The sequence below is a fragment of the Sciurus vulgaris genome, assembly GCF_902686455.1.
Source record: "Sciurus vulgaris genome assembly, chromosome: 6".
NCBI classification, from domain to species: Eukaryota; Metazoa; Chordata; class Mammalia; order Rodentia; family Sciuridae; genus Sciurus; species Sciurus vulgaris.
In genome coordinates this window covers 89,534,308-89,550,562 of record NC_136466.1, presented here as the reverse complement: position 1 = coordinate 89,550,562, position 16,255 = coordinate 89,534,308, and the positions used below count along the sequence as shown (strand labels likewise).

The window sequence follows — 16,255 nt, the reverse complement described above, 5'->3', positions numbered from 1 at the left end:
TTACATATCATCACCTTTTTGAGATATTAAAGGAGGGCAATTGTATAGTTAAAATTTCCCTTGCTCTACAGAAATGGGATGCTTTATATTTTTATTATCAAGTCTATTTTCAAAGTATATGATCAGATAATAGTTTTCATGAGGAATTAAGGAGTGACAATAATCTTTATATGTATTTAAATATGAGGGTGAAATATGTTTTGTAAGCTTCAATGTAATTGTAATGATTTAACTTTTGGGAAAGTTAGTCTGCATTTGCATTAGCAAGAAAAAAGAAACTATTTAAACTTAATTTATAATTGAAAAATCTTTAATTTGAATTTCTATCTAAATGCAGAATAATCCTTTTCATGTTAAAGTTACAGAAATACCTATGAACATTTAAAAGTATTATTGATGTCATTCTTAAATCTGGGTGGCCAGGAACTATCTAAAAATTCGTTTGTATTTGTGATTTTCTAATTGCTTGAGTGACCCATAGAAATGAGTCAAATAGAGATGGAAACATTTTATCCCTCTTGTAAAGAAGATTCCAGTGACTTAAACTTAATAATGATACTACATGTGAGCTCCTGGTTTCTTATGTATTTAACAACAAAGACATCTGAAGATCTCTCTAGTCTGTGAAATGGACCAAAAGTGCTTTGTTACGTGCTAATGATTTTTCAAAATGTTTTAATGCTTCAAGTATCTCCATCATATCTATCATATCTCTATCATAGATATATCTGCAATAGCAAAAATCAAAGCAAATTATTTCAAGTTATCTATTTGCGAATTAAAAATGAACATGATCCCAGCAGCTCGGGAGATTAGGCAGGAGAATCGTGAGTTCAAAGCCAGCCTCAGCAAAAGCGAGGCTCTAAGCAACTCAGTGAGACCCTGTCTCTAAATAAAATACAAAAAATTGGGCTGGGGATGTTGCTTGGTGGTCTAGTGCCCCTGGGTTCAATCCCCAGTACCAAAAAACAACAACAAAAAACAAACAAAAACCCGAACGTGATTGACTGTAAGACTCAAAATTTGGATATTAATTCTTCTGGAGGAATGATAATGAGAGTACCACCCTCAGTGACATTTATCCTCACCTATGGAAGAATATGGATTTCAAAAAATTATTACAATGGTGTTTTCATCCACATTAAATTTATCTAAAATTTTTATACTGTTGCTACATTTGATAGTGAAATGTCCAGAAAAAATTCCCATAGCTGCCTTAGATTATACTTGTGGAGTATAAACTTACATTTAGCTTTCAGAGATTAGAAAGAGACTCTGACCCTTTATATTTTTTAAAACAATCTGTGTTGTTTATTAAATTCCAAGTATTTTTTTTTTAAATTGCTATCCTCCTACCTCCCCTGGTCCTGGCTGCTGTTTTCTGGTGGGTCCTATATCGGTCCATTCTTTAAAACAACATGAACAGTCTAGCAAGGCACATGTCAGCTAGGTTTTAGATTGAGCCAACCCTGGAAAATTGCTTTTTTCAAACAATCTTGTCTTCAGTCTTTTCTTCTGAGGCAAAACTCTTGAGGAAGTGATGAGAAAATAAATCAAGTGGGAGGTTGGGATCTGGAGCAGGCCTACTATTCACACCGTCTATGAATGGCATGGATGGGGTATTAGTACAGCCTTAAGGTAGTAGCTATTGATGCTCCTTCCAAGAGCTTCCTAAGGTTAGAGTCCTTGGGGACACCGGGACCTGGCCTTGCTAGTGGTAGCCACAAAGGGCCGCAAGGCTCAGTTGGTCATCACTGGGTGAGGAAGGGTCAGGCTCACTGTAGATCTGAGTCAGGGCTAAGCTTAGGATTTCTTTCTTTTCTTTGTAAAACCGCAATTCTTGTCCTGCTTTCCTAGCTTCCTCCAGCTGCCTCAGGGCCATTCGTAGCTCTTGAGAGAGAATTCCTGGTGACTCCCGCTCCTTCATGATCCAGTCCAGGGCCATATGACTGCGCATCTTTTCATCTAGTGAATACTGGGAATAATAGGAGATGACTTCCTGGGAACCAAGAAACCAAAGTTCAGTGGCAGTTAAGAGCCACAGAAGCACTGTGCTCAAGGTCTCCCACACCCTGCCCTCCAGTCTTGGGCTTTACCAAATCTCCTGGACATGCATTTAAAAAGGAAACGATGAGCTAATTTTGGCTCACCAAACAAGTCGCTTGGGTCTGAATCAAAACACACTATTAAGAATGACAATAATGTTCACAAAATAAAGCCCTTTACATCTCTAGAAAATGCAAGCCTTTCTTTGAAAATATATTCCTGTAACAACTGGTATGAATACTGCCTCATTCATTCATTGGACACGTCTGCCCAGCATTATTTCCTTTAACAAGCTAGAAAGAGTGAAACACCTATTGCAGGAAGTGTTTAATCAAGGGGGCTTCAGAACAAGACTTGTTGGAAGCCTGGAGAGTCAGCTTCCCAGTTGCTGTGCTATTAGCATACAGAAAATGACAGTCTAGATAGTTCATAGTAACTACAAAGAGAATGTTAAAAATGTATTATGGAATATAGACATTATTATTATTGCTAGGATAATGATAGCTTCATGGTATTGAGACATGGTACAGTGTCTCTTGCTTGGGAAATGATTAAAAATCAGCCACCACCTTCAATTCAATTGTTAATACATCCTACTGTCATGTATAGGTTTGATTGTGTGGAGTGGATGCATTGCTTATTTTTATTTTCAAAAACATGTGGTATTTATTTATGACCTTAACAAATTAAAAACAATCATGGAAAAGTGTTTATAACCAACCCAGCATATTTCAAAGGACTTCTACAAAATCAAAGGAAAGGGGAAAAAAATAGCCAAAGCCATTGTCAGCTACTCATTTCTTTTCCATTTTTGACATTTTGAAAACCAGGCTTTCTAAGCAAAGAACAACAGAAAACTCCTGGGGCAGCAGGGCACAGGAAAACTCTCACATTCACCCTCCACTTGCTGACTATAGAGGCTTTGTTCCTCATACAAATTCCTGTTAGGAAATTCTCGAAAATAAACTACAGTCTTTCAAATTCTGTTAAAGAAAGATATATCTCCCAGAGGCCAGCAAGTGAAGACCATTAAATACGGAGGGTTTACGTTTGCTATTAACAAGGGGGAAAGGGTGCTTTTCATCAGAAAGAGTGAGAGACTCTGTCTCTGAAAAAGGAAGAACTGCTGAAAAATTGAGGTGATTGAATACTAGCTTGTCCAACTTAACAATCTTTTCTGTGGTCAGTGGGAATGTTTGGTGTGTGTATGTGTGGGGAAATACCTTAATCACAACCACCTTTGCCTGTTGGCAGTAAGAATGTTCCAGATGGTGTGTCTCAACTTCCTTCTCCACTAGAAGGTTGAGGGCATCAAGCTGAAGCAGGCAGGACAGTCACACAGAGGAGATTCTGCATCTGACTTGGAGACCAAGCCTGGCAATGGTGGCTGTGTTCGGCATTCAGTATGGGTATTTATATCAGTCCTATGCCCAGACATTTTTCGTGTATTTGGACTGTTTTATGTATTTCTTCATGCACCCTCTACTCTTATAAATAATTATGAAATTTAAGTAGAGAAATAATCTGCATCAAGGGAATTTCCCAAGAAGATGACTGCGAGCCATCTGCTTCATCATACAGAGCAACTCTAGTGCTGACTGGACAGTCTCACCTGTCGAGAACACTTTGTTTCACGAAGGGCTTTTAGACTTCCATTCCAGTGCAGTAGTTGGAAAATGGTCATCAGCTCCTAGGAAATGGAACACCTGTCATTAGTCATGAAGCAGATGTGTCCATCTGCAAGAGAGGACCAGGGCATAACTCTGATCCCCCAAAATATTAGGGAAACATACAATAGTATCATAATACATTGGGACTTTTCAAAGACCAGAGTCCCCAGTCTCCTGGAAAATTCATTCTTCACACCCTTGCTATATCTGTGCCTGCATAACACAATGACTTGTATTTCTCAACATTGAAAACTCATATACTCTAATAATAACACACCCAAGATGCTTTCTAAATATACCAGCACATCTGAAAAATAAGGTAAAGGCAAAGTTAGATGTTGCATTGTTTTTTGAAGTTGTCAGAGATTGGGAAAATTTTAAATGTTCTTTTTTTTTTTTTAGAAAGAAATTATTAAACAAGTATGATATATCCATGCTACTGAATACTTCACATACAAGAAGGATGAGCACACGCTCTAAGTTCTAATGCAAAGAATTCCATGATATATTGTCAAAACAAAAGCAAAGTGCACAACAATGTATACTCTGTGCTACTTTTGATTAAAAAAGAGGGGCAGTGGTTGAAGCTCAGTAGCAGGGCACTTGCCTAGCATGTGTGAGGCACTGGGCTGGATCCTCAGCACCACATAAAAATAAATAAATAAATAAAATAAAGGTTAAAAAAATTATCTATTTGAAAAATAAAAAAGAAGAGAAACTCCCTATATACACATTGACATGTAATTGCCTAGAAGAGTTCTGACAAAGCATAAAAGAATCTGGTAATAAGGTTGGTGATGTAGCTCAGGTGTTAGAGCCTGTGCTTATCATGTGTAAGGCCCTGAGATCAATCCTGAGAACCAAAATAATAATAGTAAAATAAATTAATTAATGAAAAAAACAAAAACAAACAATAAGAATCTGGTTGTTGTGGTGGTGGATACCAGTAATTTGGGAGACTGATGAAGGAGGAAGGCAAGTTCAAGACCAGTCTTAGCAACTTAGCAAGAAATTGTGGAGGAGGAGGAGGGGGAGGGGGAGGGGGAGTAGGGGGAGGAGGGGGAGGGGGAGGTGGAGAAAAGGCCAGGGAATAAGAATGTAGTGGTAAAGCATCCTAGATTCAATCCCCAGTATCAAAAGTCAAAACAAAACAAAACTGGTAGCACTTGCTATTTTTAGGAATGGTAAATGTATACCTGGGAGACAGGAGTGGGATCCTTCTTCTAATCTTTTAGAAAACCTTTTGAATTTTGAATCATGTAACCATGTTACCTTATTAAAGAAAACAATTTAAATTTTAAGAATTTAAGCCCAAACTAAATATGTAAATATCACGAAATAAAATTTATAGGAGGATACTAGTTTTGACTGAGCTTTTGCAGGACCCAACAGACCAAACCAAAATGGAGTCACTCATGCTAATATTATATGTTACCAAGCTGAAACTAAGCTATTTTTCTGATCTTCCAAGAAACCAGAAGAGAGAGATCCCAGTTGTAGCTGGGATCCCAGCATGATAAGGAAGTCGTCCTGCTTTTACCTTTACAAGGAAATTAATTTTGAAACAACCAATCTACTTTTGATTCTGTTTCTGCTTTCTTTTTTTTTTTTTGATGCAAACCGCAAGAGGTGTTTATTCCAGCACGCTGGGACCCAACTCGAGGAGTCCAGTCCCTAGCAGAAAATCTTGTAGGTTTATAAAGGCAGAAACCACACATCGGGAGGGGTCGCACATGAAAGGGAAAGGGGGACAAAGCTGCCGGGAAATTTCAAAGGGGGTCTGGGTTTGCTGATAACATACAACATGTTTCACAATGTTTTACAACAGGGCGTAGATTCTGGTCAATAGTTTCTGGTAATTCTACTGTTTGAGCACTATCTAGCTATCTGGCTCAATTTACCCTTTTACTCCCTGTTTGGGGCTGATTTCTTGGAACAGCTTTAGGGGCTTTGTTCCCATTACTGGGAGGGTGACCTTAGAGAGTTGAGACAATGGGAGGGAGACCTTAGGGAGTTGAGATAACTGGGAGGGTGACCTTAGGGAGTTAAGATAAAACAAACAGCTTAAAAAAAATGTCCATTCTTTCATTTCCCCATTTTCTTTTCTGGTAAGTTCTAATCATGGAACTTCTGTCTCTATATACTCTTCTCCAAAGCTATTTCCTTGGCGGAGGGACTGGTATTGTTGCCTGAGCATTAGTGCCTGTACAGCACTTACTCTTCTCCTGATGAAGGTGACCAGGCGATTTCAGGCAGGCAAGAGCCGAGGGGGTGGGCCACCAATTAGCAGCCCCTTGTTTGAAGTCCTTGATAAACAGTCCTTGATAAAGGCAGGTAAATTTGGTAATCAATGGCCTCCAGAGATCCTTGACATTCCATTCTTCCAGGGGCAGTCTCCAACTTGCAGAGGCAGATGACCTCATGGCTTCATTTCCTCAATTTGACCCGATCCCCTATTTCTACACTAACTACCTATTCCCAATTCTGGCTTCATTCCCCCCTTTAGCTGTAGGAACCCATAACTGCTTGTTAAGGAAATGAAAAGGGGCGTCGGTCATTCTGGCTGCTTCGAAGCTGAATGGGGGCAGCGAGGGGCAAGCAGTCTGGAGTTCCTTCTTTTTTAAAAAATTGGGTCAATTGAGGGGTCCCAGGAAGAAGCCTGATGGGGAAGAGCAGGTTGTAAAGTCATCTGGGGGTGGCTGCTTCTCCAAGGTCGACTTCGCGGATGAGGGGGGCCATCTTTTCCCGGACGAGCCCCCAAATGTAAGGCCCCCAAAAAGGAAACCCCAACTCTGTCCCATGGATGGACGGCAACCCCAATCAACTGCAGGAGGCATCACTTGATGCAAACCGCAAGAGGTGTTTATTCCAGCATGCTGGGACCCAACTTAAGGAGTCAAGTCTGTTTCTGCTTTCTTTAGCTGTTTTCTGCCTATAAATTCAATATTTACTGCTGAGTTCATCAGAATGCTTATTCTATTTTATGGAAATCTTGTCCGATTCTAGAATAAAAGTCAACTAAATCTTTAAACTAAATTTGTTGTGATTTTATCTCATGACAATACAAAACATATAATGGACAAACTACAAAAAAACTGTAAATTTCTCTAAATTTATAAATTCAGTCAAAAAATGCCTCAAATTGTGGACAAATAAAATTGTATTGACATTATAACATGTTATACACACCCCCCCACACACATAAACAAGTGGACAGTGTCTACATCTGAGGGCATTGAGTTCTGCAGGAGCTCCATTTTTCCTTTCACTGCCTGATATCAAGGGCAAGCTAAGGCATATCAACATACTAAAGACTTTTATTTTCCTAATGTAGTTATAACTAGAATCCACTGAAGTTATCTGTGTTTCACTTATAGAGGGATTTTTGTTTTTCTTTGTTTTTGCCAGAGAGACATCTATTAGGATTAATAGTATAAACCACAACCACATAATTATTGGAAAATTACTCAATATAATTAAAGAATTTCCTGCTCATGAAAAGTTATGAAAAACATTTAGACAGATGTCCTACTTATACAAAAAGCTGACTTTAATTAACTGTCCTTACCTCTGCTTACTCAGGAAAGAGTTTTCATTAGGAAAACCAGGAGATACATATTTAGTCATAGATGTAGGCATCTTAAAATTATCTGGCAAATTTTAAAGCTCTAAAACTAACTGTGGGAGGAGCACATAGTTTTACCTAACCTTATTTTAAATCTGCCATTATAATTTAGTGTTTCTCTTCTTTTCAGTCTGGGATCAAGTTTGGCTCTCTTTCCTGTGGTCCACTGAACAGTAAGTACCTTGGGAGCCCAGAGAGCCACAATAAAAGTAAAACCATTTATTTCCATTAATAAAAATACAATATGAATATCAGGCAAGTTGCTTGTTCTGTCCTAGAGACCCACTGTCTGCCTGGGGTCCTGGGTCTAATATCCAGGGAAGCGACCCTCTCATGGCCTCTCCTCCCCCTGACCCCATCCAGGTTTTCATTCCATCACAGCACTGCACTAATATGGAACAGTGGAAGGCTTTGTTCCAGAACACAAATCTTGCCTAATGAGTCTTTCATTGCTGTGCTTCTCCATCTTTCCATGAAAAGTAGCCTCAGTGACTTTGGAGGGTAAATTTGTTCTACCCTTCCCACCAAACCTACTCATGAATACTTTGTAACCATAAAAGTGAACATAAACTGTGCATGCTCTGATATGGAACAGGATCTATGATGCAATAGGCGGGTCAATATTTGTAAGTAGAAAATTTCTTTTGTTTTCATATTTTATAAAGAATCTACTTGAGCATTATATTCATTGTGTATTTCCATTTTTTAAAAAGAAGATAAATATCACCATACTCCTCCACCTGACCCCCCCCCCCCACTCCAAATCTGTATGTAAAGTTTGGGTTTTTTTGTGGTACTAGAGGTTGAACCCAGAGTCTTGTGCATGCTGGGCAAGAGCTCTACGCAGCTACACCCTCAGCCCCTATCTAAAATTGACAATCAAGTAAAATATACTGGATTTATTTTGTGGTTTCCAGTATCATCTTGATATTGTCCTATCATTCCTGTAGTCTAGTTTGAGAAACAGATGATTGCTATTCGGGCTTTTGATTCATCCTCTGATAGTTGTCTAAAAAATGTACTCTTCTCCCTCCAAGGTCTTCTGGGCTCTCATTCTTATCTCTAAACTAAGGGCTGCCTCTTCCAGATTAAATGATGTCATTCCAATCTGAAAATCCCCAAAGATTCTAAAATCCACAACTACACTGTGAAAAGAAATGGAAACATTTCTCCTGCCCCTTGACAACCTTCATGTCTCACAAACTTCCCCAAAGAGAATTATAACCATTTTTGCCTCCTGATTCCTTCTCTGGTTTGTCTGAATCATGATCCCATCACCAAGCAGCTGTTTTTCACTTCAACAGTAACACGACCACCTCTTCAATGTTGCCCTGGTTGCTAAAATTCTCTAGGGAAAATGATCTCCTTTCACTCTCTTACATTATATCCTGACCTAGGATTTGTCCTTTGTAGAGATAGTAATCACCACTATACTTCCTGTCCCGCTTCTCTGTTTCCCTTCATAAGATGAAATTCACCATCTTCCTAACACTGAGTGAGATATGCTTAACCCCAGAAAACCCTTGCACTATTGCAGACTGATGGGGAGAGGCTGCTGTGGACCTATGAGGAATCTCTTCCTAGTCCCACTATACTTCCTTGCTGCCTGGTGCTTGCCGTCTTGCTTTCTACCTGCAGAAGTCCTGTCACTCTAAAGGAAGTTAGTATTGTCTGTTCCACCAGGTCTGCTCTTGGCTGAAGTCTTTTGGGCCCTGGTGTTTGTTATATGGAATAGTCTAGAAGCCTGGGAGCCTGACTGAACTGATGGGAAAATGAGGTGGGTCAGGAAGGGTTTAGGCTGAGTGAGATGATTCATGCACGCTAAATGACTTTTATTTAAAATTTTGATTTTGTTTATTAGGAGGAATTTGCGTTAGTTTTGAGTTTTTAAAAGATTACAGTATAACATTATCTATCTTGATCACTGAGTATTTTCAGTGTCTGTTTCAATTTTGGGCCAGAGATAAAGGCTTGACTCATCTAACCCTAGTCAGGGCTCTTCTCATAGGTCTGTCAGAAGCAAGCCCTGCTTCATGAGTGTGAGGTCTATGCAATCACAGCGTTCTGCACTTGGTTTAATATGCCACAGTCTCAGACTTCTTAATAGTTTTAGAACAAAGACCCTTGCATTTTTGTTTTGCATTGGGCTCTGCAAATTATATAGCCAGGGTCATGATCAGCAAGGAAAATTCAAGTTGAATGGAGAATAAAGCCTGTGTTTCTTTCCTCTTCAGGCAAAATTGCAGTTGCAGCTCTCAATACACAGCTTTCCTGGTTCATTTTGTCATTCATTCCATTTAAACTGGCAACAATTGGGCTCTGTCCTCAGGGTTCTGCCTGGTATTGCCTCCTATTAGACATGATGTTTGATTTTTCGGCTACTTTGTCAGGGAGAAAATGCTCACCCCTTCCCTCTGGAACTTTGTCTGAAAGACTGGCTTGGTTCTGTGATTCATCAGAAATAAGAAAAACAAACACTGTAAATGGAGAACTTGAAAAACAGGTGGGCACCATCTCCCCACCCAAGAGAATGGATTTAAGAGGAAATTTGTTTATGGGATGAGGTTTTAAAAGGCGACCTGGAGAATTTAGCAAAGATGTAAATAAACAACTCTTCCATGGATTGCATTAGGCTTCAGAATAAAAATATTAACCAGCTTCAGTCAATGTCTGCCTAGAAGCTGACCTTGACAAGACCCAGCGACTATTGCTGCCCCATTCTCCCCCCACCCCCAACAGCAGGCAGTTTTCTCCGTGGCAGGGTTACCTCAAAACAAGCAGCCCTGGCTTCCCGTGCTTCCCTCCCACGAAGTGAAGGTAAGCAGAGGCCTATCATGTTTCCTCTGAGTGCTGGCTGCAGCGTGGGCCCCCTGAAAGCCTAAGGGCAGTCAGGAGACACCAGCCTTGTTTTTCTACGGCACAGCCATCCATGGCTAGATACAAATACATGGCTATGACCCACCAGGGGACTGAATTGCTGCACCTCTGCAGAAACAGCCCAGGTCTATAGTCAGTTCCCATTATTTGCAGACCCAAGCTGATGCATTTAGCCTAGGCCACTAAGGAATGTGCTGGGCCACAGCAGGCAGGCGGAAGGAAAAGGGATGTGCTCCATAGGTCTTCCTCCAGGGTTGCCAGAATCCCTCCTGTGGGGAGGGCTTTGGATTTTCCCCGCCCTCACGTTTTCCCCTTCCTTGTCCCTATCCTGTATCCAGTCTCTTTATGAGAATTTATGAAGCATTTCCACCGTATGATTCAAATTATTATTTCACATATTAAAATCCCCTATTACATAGACCACACAGAAAACACAGCCCAAAGCAAGGCAATTAAAATATTGCTAAGAGGAGGTTGAGTAAAGCCTTTCATAGTACTTGGAAGGAATTTTCAGATTTTTAAAAATTCTCACCTTCTCCATCTTTGGCATACTGACTCAATCACATTCAAAATCATTCTCAATTTTTCTGAAAATAGAGCTAGTAAATCACATGGTAGGTACTGTGTAGTGAGGCAAGAAATGTTCGTTCTATAATAAAAGAAGTGTAATATTCTTTGGGTGTAAAGGGAGGGATTTTTTTTTTTTTAATTATTTTCTTCCATGTGGGCAGGACTATGCTATGTGCGTTATACATGTCACATTACTTAATCTAGAGTGGGCATTATTCTTTCTATTTTATAGATAAGAAAACTGAGTCTCAGAATGGGCAAGCTTCCAGGTGGCTTCACACACTGGTCTGTGTGATTTTTAAACATGTACATTCCTTCTCATGAGTCATTCTTTTCCCTTCTAATTTTCTGTTTAGTTTTAGATCATTATGGAAAAAACGGACCTTTTGTAGTTCCACCTTTTTATCCTACAGCAGGGACTCACAGTCATCTTGGCTGGAAGCTACCTGTTCCCCATCTGAAGCTTCAGGTTAGGCAGAGCTGTCAAGGAAATCCATCCAGCATCCCCTGGCATTTCAGTAAAGCAGTCCTCCAGAAAGACATAGAGTAATGTTGTTGACCTCCTGGAAGCACTTGCCACATTGAATTATGATAACATTAGTTAAAGGCTAATCATCACATCAGATGTGGAAAGAATCCAATAAGCATCACTTATTAATGCTATTATTATTGTTATTCACATAAATATTTATTTCGCATATGCAGGCACACTTTGACTTCCCATGGAGTAATGGTCTGAAAAGTCCATTGTAAGTTGAAAATGCCATTGAGTCAAAAATGCATTTAACTAGCTGAATATTATAGCTTACCTTAAACATGCCTTCCCTACTTTAAACATGCTCAAAATATGAACTACAGGTGTGCAAAATTATCTAATGCAAATCCTATTTTATACTTAAATATTGAATTTGTCATGTATTTTATTGAATACTATATTGAAAGAAAAAAAAAAAAAGGTTGTTCAATGTGCTTTCACACCATGGTAAAGCTGAAACATGGTAAGGAGGGAAACATCTGCAATATGTAACATAGCAAGCTCCTCAGCTCTGTTGTTGCTTGTCAGCAGCAGATGGAAAAGAGTAACAGATTGCTAACTTTTTTGATTTGATTGATGATAGGAGGAGGCAGATCTTATGTAACAGAAATATCATAATTGAAGTGGTATTGTTCAGTGTACATTGCGAGAAACTTCCTCTATGACAATTATGAACTAGAGGGGTACAACCAGAATTTCAAAATTGATTTGGCTTAAGGGGAACTTTGTACTAAGAAGCTGGTGGGGTATTCCAGGGAAGTAAGACTGCTGTGCTCCTCACCTATATCTTAGACCTAAGTCTTTTACTTCCCTTCGTAAAAGTGAAAATTTTGCCTGGTTTGCTTGTTCATTTTAGTTTACTGAAGTGTGGCTAAAATGGGGCCATGGTGCTCTATTCTAGAAAGGGGAAATTAAACAAATAGTTTTTTTCAGTACTGGGGATCAAACTCAGAGGCACTTTACCACTGAGCTACATCCCCAACCCTTTGTTATATTATTTTGAGACAGGAGCTTACTAAGTTTCCCAGGCTGACCTTGAATTTGAGATCCTTCTGCCTCAACATCCTGAGTTGCTGGGATTACAGGCATGTACCACTGCCCCCAGCTGAGAACTATACTATTAGAAAAGGAGATGTTAGTGATGTTATCTGCATCTCTCCTGGACTTCTGGATAGAGTAACCGGAAGGCAGGTACCTGGAACTCCAGCATAGTCTTCCCCATGTTCGACTCCAGCATATAGTGATAGGCTCCAATGCTTGTGCTAGGGTCATCTGCATCGTCTAAAGTTCCCTTGGGAAGGAAAGCAGAAAAAGAAAATGTCAGTGATTTCTCCTCCCCTTATGTGAGTGATCAGGGATTAATTCTGTGGCCACACAGCAAATTTACAACCAACTGTCCCAGTTGATTTTGGATAAAATCCTTAATCTCACCATAATTCAGAATAAAGAGGGTTTTGGAATCAACTTGAATCTAGCTTTTGATTAGAATATTGACTGATTATATACTTGATAGAATAGTGGTTTCAAAGTAGAAATTCCTGTATCATTGCATAGCGTTTTCGTTGTTGGTGGTGTTAATGCTCGTGTGGCTACTGTCTGAGGATGACTTCATTGCTTTCTGAACTCTCAAAGCACTGACCCTGCTCTGATTTCAGTGATAGCCAGGCAAGATTATGTAACTGATATTGAAGAATTCTCCAGCTGTATGGATCATTCACATTTTATTGCTATGATTCTTAGTGGGAAATATTCATAATATGCTGGTATTTGGATTGGAGACATGGATCTTGGTTTATATTTTTTCACTCCTGGACCACTTAATCTTTAGGAAACTAGGTGGGTGAGTGATGGGTAGAAATGAAATTCCCTTTCAGTGTGGTTGTGGGGAGTGGTGCTAAGAAACTAACACAAGCTCTAGAAGGGCATGCAGGCCTCCTTCAATATCCCATGACCTGAATTCCAGGGAAGGTGGGCAATGGCGACTTTGTGAGGCTGAGCAAACAACGTCTAGCATCAGATAGCAGCAAATTTATAGCTTTTGAATGCAATAACATTAACACACTGCTGCTGAAATATTTATGTTGGCTTTTTAAATATCCCAGAGGAAATCCATGCAGAAGCCTGCAAGTCATATATATTCTCTTTCTTTAGAAATTTCCATGAAAAAATGATAAATTACATTTACACTGAGGGCCCTCCCTGCTCCTGAGTAAATTCCACACTTATATAAATCAGGCATCATTTTCCTAACTTCTCTTCCTCAAAGGCACTTGAAATTTACAGGGCCGGAAAATAAAGGCTTCCTTTCATCCTCAGACTAGATATGGAGCAGAGCTCCCTGCCTTCTCCCTAGCAGGTCAATTGCTCTCCTTCCCTTGCTCCTTCCAAATATCTTCTCTATATGATCAGAGCATTTGTGAGGGGAAAATGACCATGATAGCCAAATGATGTCTCCTTCATTATCAGCAGCTTTTACAGAATGACAGATTTCTAGTCAGTTTTAGGCAAACAGAGGGAAAATCTTAGACAGGATTAATGCATGCTAATGCAAACCAAAGGTGGCTACTCCCTTTGGTAATGCCAAATTCCTGTCATTGGGCATATGCAGAGAAACACCTGTCACAGGTGGGAGGCCCAAGGCTTCCTCTGTGGCTTATTATAGTTTGGAGGTAATGGGACAAGGACCTCCAAATCATTCATGGGCAAATAAATAATTCAGTGCTGAATTGCTGAGAAGATGTCTTATTTAAATCTCTAAGGGATTTTGCTCTTAAAGTTTTTTTTGTTTTTTTTTTTTTTTTTTTTTTTTTTTTTTTTTTTTTTTTTTTGTGGTGCTGGGGATTAAACCCAGGGCCTTGTGCTTGCAAGGCAAGCACTCTTCCAACTGAGTTATCTCCCCAGCCCAAAGCATTTCATATTTGTGTCCATCACAGAAGTTTTCAAAACTCTCTGAAAGAAATAAATTGATATTAAATTATGATAATTTTAAAGGTTAATATATATCAGGTTGACTGTCTAAATAGTCAGTGTATTCTTAAAAATACAGATTGTAGGGCCCCACGTTGACTGGCCTTGAAGTTAATAAATAAATCAAGGTAGATCAAATGATCTACCTTAGTGTAAAGTTTGATTAATTGTGATCCAGGGAATTCAAGAATATTACTGAGCCACGCATGGTGGTGCATGCCTGTAATCTCAGTGACTCAGGGGACTGAGGCGGCAGGATCACAAATTCAAGGCCAGCTTCAGCAACTTAGCAAGACCCTGTCTTTAAAAAAGGGCGGGTGGGGGGAGAGCTGGGAATATAGCTCAGTTGTAAAGCACCCCTGGGCTCAAACTAGAGTCAAAAAAAAAAAAAAAAAAAGAAAGAAAGAAAGAAAAGAATATTACTGAGATGTATATTATTGAGATGGGGAGTGGTAAGCCAGTTCCAATTTCATGATTTCCAATCCAAGTATTCTTTTTTGCTGAAAAGTAATCATTCAGTGGGTAAAAATTTAACCTATGCAATTTTTAAATTAAGAATTTTCTCACTTTAACATCTCCCAAGATTCAGATGCCTCCTTGATATTCTCAGGGAGGCCAGCTCTTCCCTCCATTGATGGTACTCACACTGGTGGAGGCCACTGCTTCCTGAACACTTTCCATAATGAATTCCTTGGTGATCCTTCGAGAAGGCAGTTCATTGAAGAGGGAGTTGATTAAGGCCACTTTCGCTGCATCCCGCCTGGCCTCAGCTCTACTTAAGCAGTACTTGAGAAGGGAAGGACAAATGGAGTCATTAAAGGATTCAGCAACTCACCATTTCATCCCTGCATCAGTGGGTCTCTGGATATTTCTATTCTTATACTCACTGTCTGCACCTGTTCTTCAATACCCCTTGCTAATTTCCCTGAAGATTATGCAGATTTTCCATCAGCTGTAGAGCCCATGCAAATATCTTGATTGTCTTTGATGGCTTTTTTGAATTGCACAGCTATGCAATGTCTACTATGGATCAAAGATTTTTGCCTACTCTGTTAATAAGTTGTAATAAGAGTAGTAATGGCTGCTATTATGTGCTAGGTTATTTAAATTCATTATCATGGCCTTTCTTAAATCCCTATTTCAAAGAAAAGAAGTAAGGAAAGAAGATTAACAGGAAATCTGGAGTTTCTTGAACAATGATTATGACCCAGGATTTGGAGTCAGACTGCCAGAGTTGGAGTTCAAGTTCTAGCACTTAATAGTTGTAAGACTTTGAACAAATTAATTAGTCTCTCTGTGTCTCAATTTCCTCCTTTGTAAAATGGGAACAATAGCAGGGTTGAAGTAAAAATCAATCAAATATTACAGATCAAATATTGAGAATACCTGGTACATGGCAGCACTCTCCAAGAACAGGCCAGCCGTATGTACTCTTACCTCTAGGTTCATGCAAGGGTACTGCTATCAATATCTACTGTTTTTGCTTTTCCAGCATTATTCCCCTTTTGTTCTAGAAACAGTTCTACAATTTTCTTGAGGGCTACCTTTTTCACTTTGCTTTTAGCTCATGCACTTTGGGTAGGTCATTTTCCTTTTGGTTTTCCCAAAGATAGACAACACAGACAGCCTATGATTAGTCACTCATTAAGAAAAATGTCAGTGTTCCCAAATGTAATGTTGCTCCCCATCCTCCTAGCCTGGCTTCCATATTGCCCACACAGGTCTGCCTGATGGAGCCTGTTTTTTTTTTTTTTTTTTTTTTTTTATGTCCTCTCTTGTCTCTTTTACTAACAGATAAAAATTCCTATTCTTCGAGTTCTGGCTTGATGTGTATCCTGGGTGTACAGAGATGAGCGAAGGCTCTCTAGGTTTTAGCCCTTCTCCAATTCCACCCCATGCGCCCTATGTTGACCATCTCTACCCTACTCAGGTACACTCCAAACATGTCCATGTGTTCTCCAGAGC

General features: G+C 39.5%; 1 protein-coding gene across 1 annotated transcript in view; it reads right to left on the bottom strand.

The window, feature by feature from the left end:
• Positions 1-1,300: 1,300 nt before the first annotated feature.
• LIX1 (limb and CNS expressed 1) overlaps positions 1,301-16,255 on the bottom strand; it is a 49,996-nt gene continuing 35,041 nt past the window's right edge. The window contains exons 3-6 of the mRNA XM_079144564.1: positions 14,936-15,076; positions 12,519-12,614; positions 3,659-3,736; positions 1,301-1,999 (exon numbers count right to left, since the gene is read on the bottom strand). Of these exons, the coding sequence (XP_079000690.1) occupies positions 1,712-1,999; positions 3,659-3,736; positions 12,519-12,614; positions 14,936-15,076 (603 nt within the window). The 3' untranslated portion in view covers positions 1,301-1,711. The remainder of the gene's footprint in view (positions 2,000-3,658; positions 3,737-12,518; positions 12,615-14,935; positions 15,077-16,255) is intronic.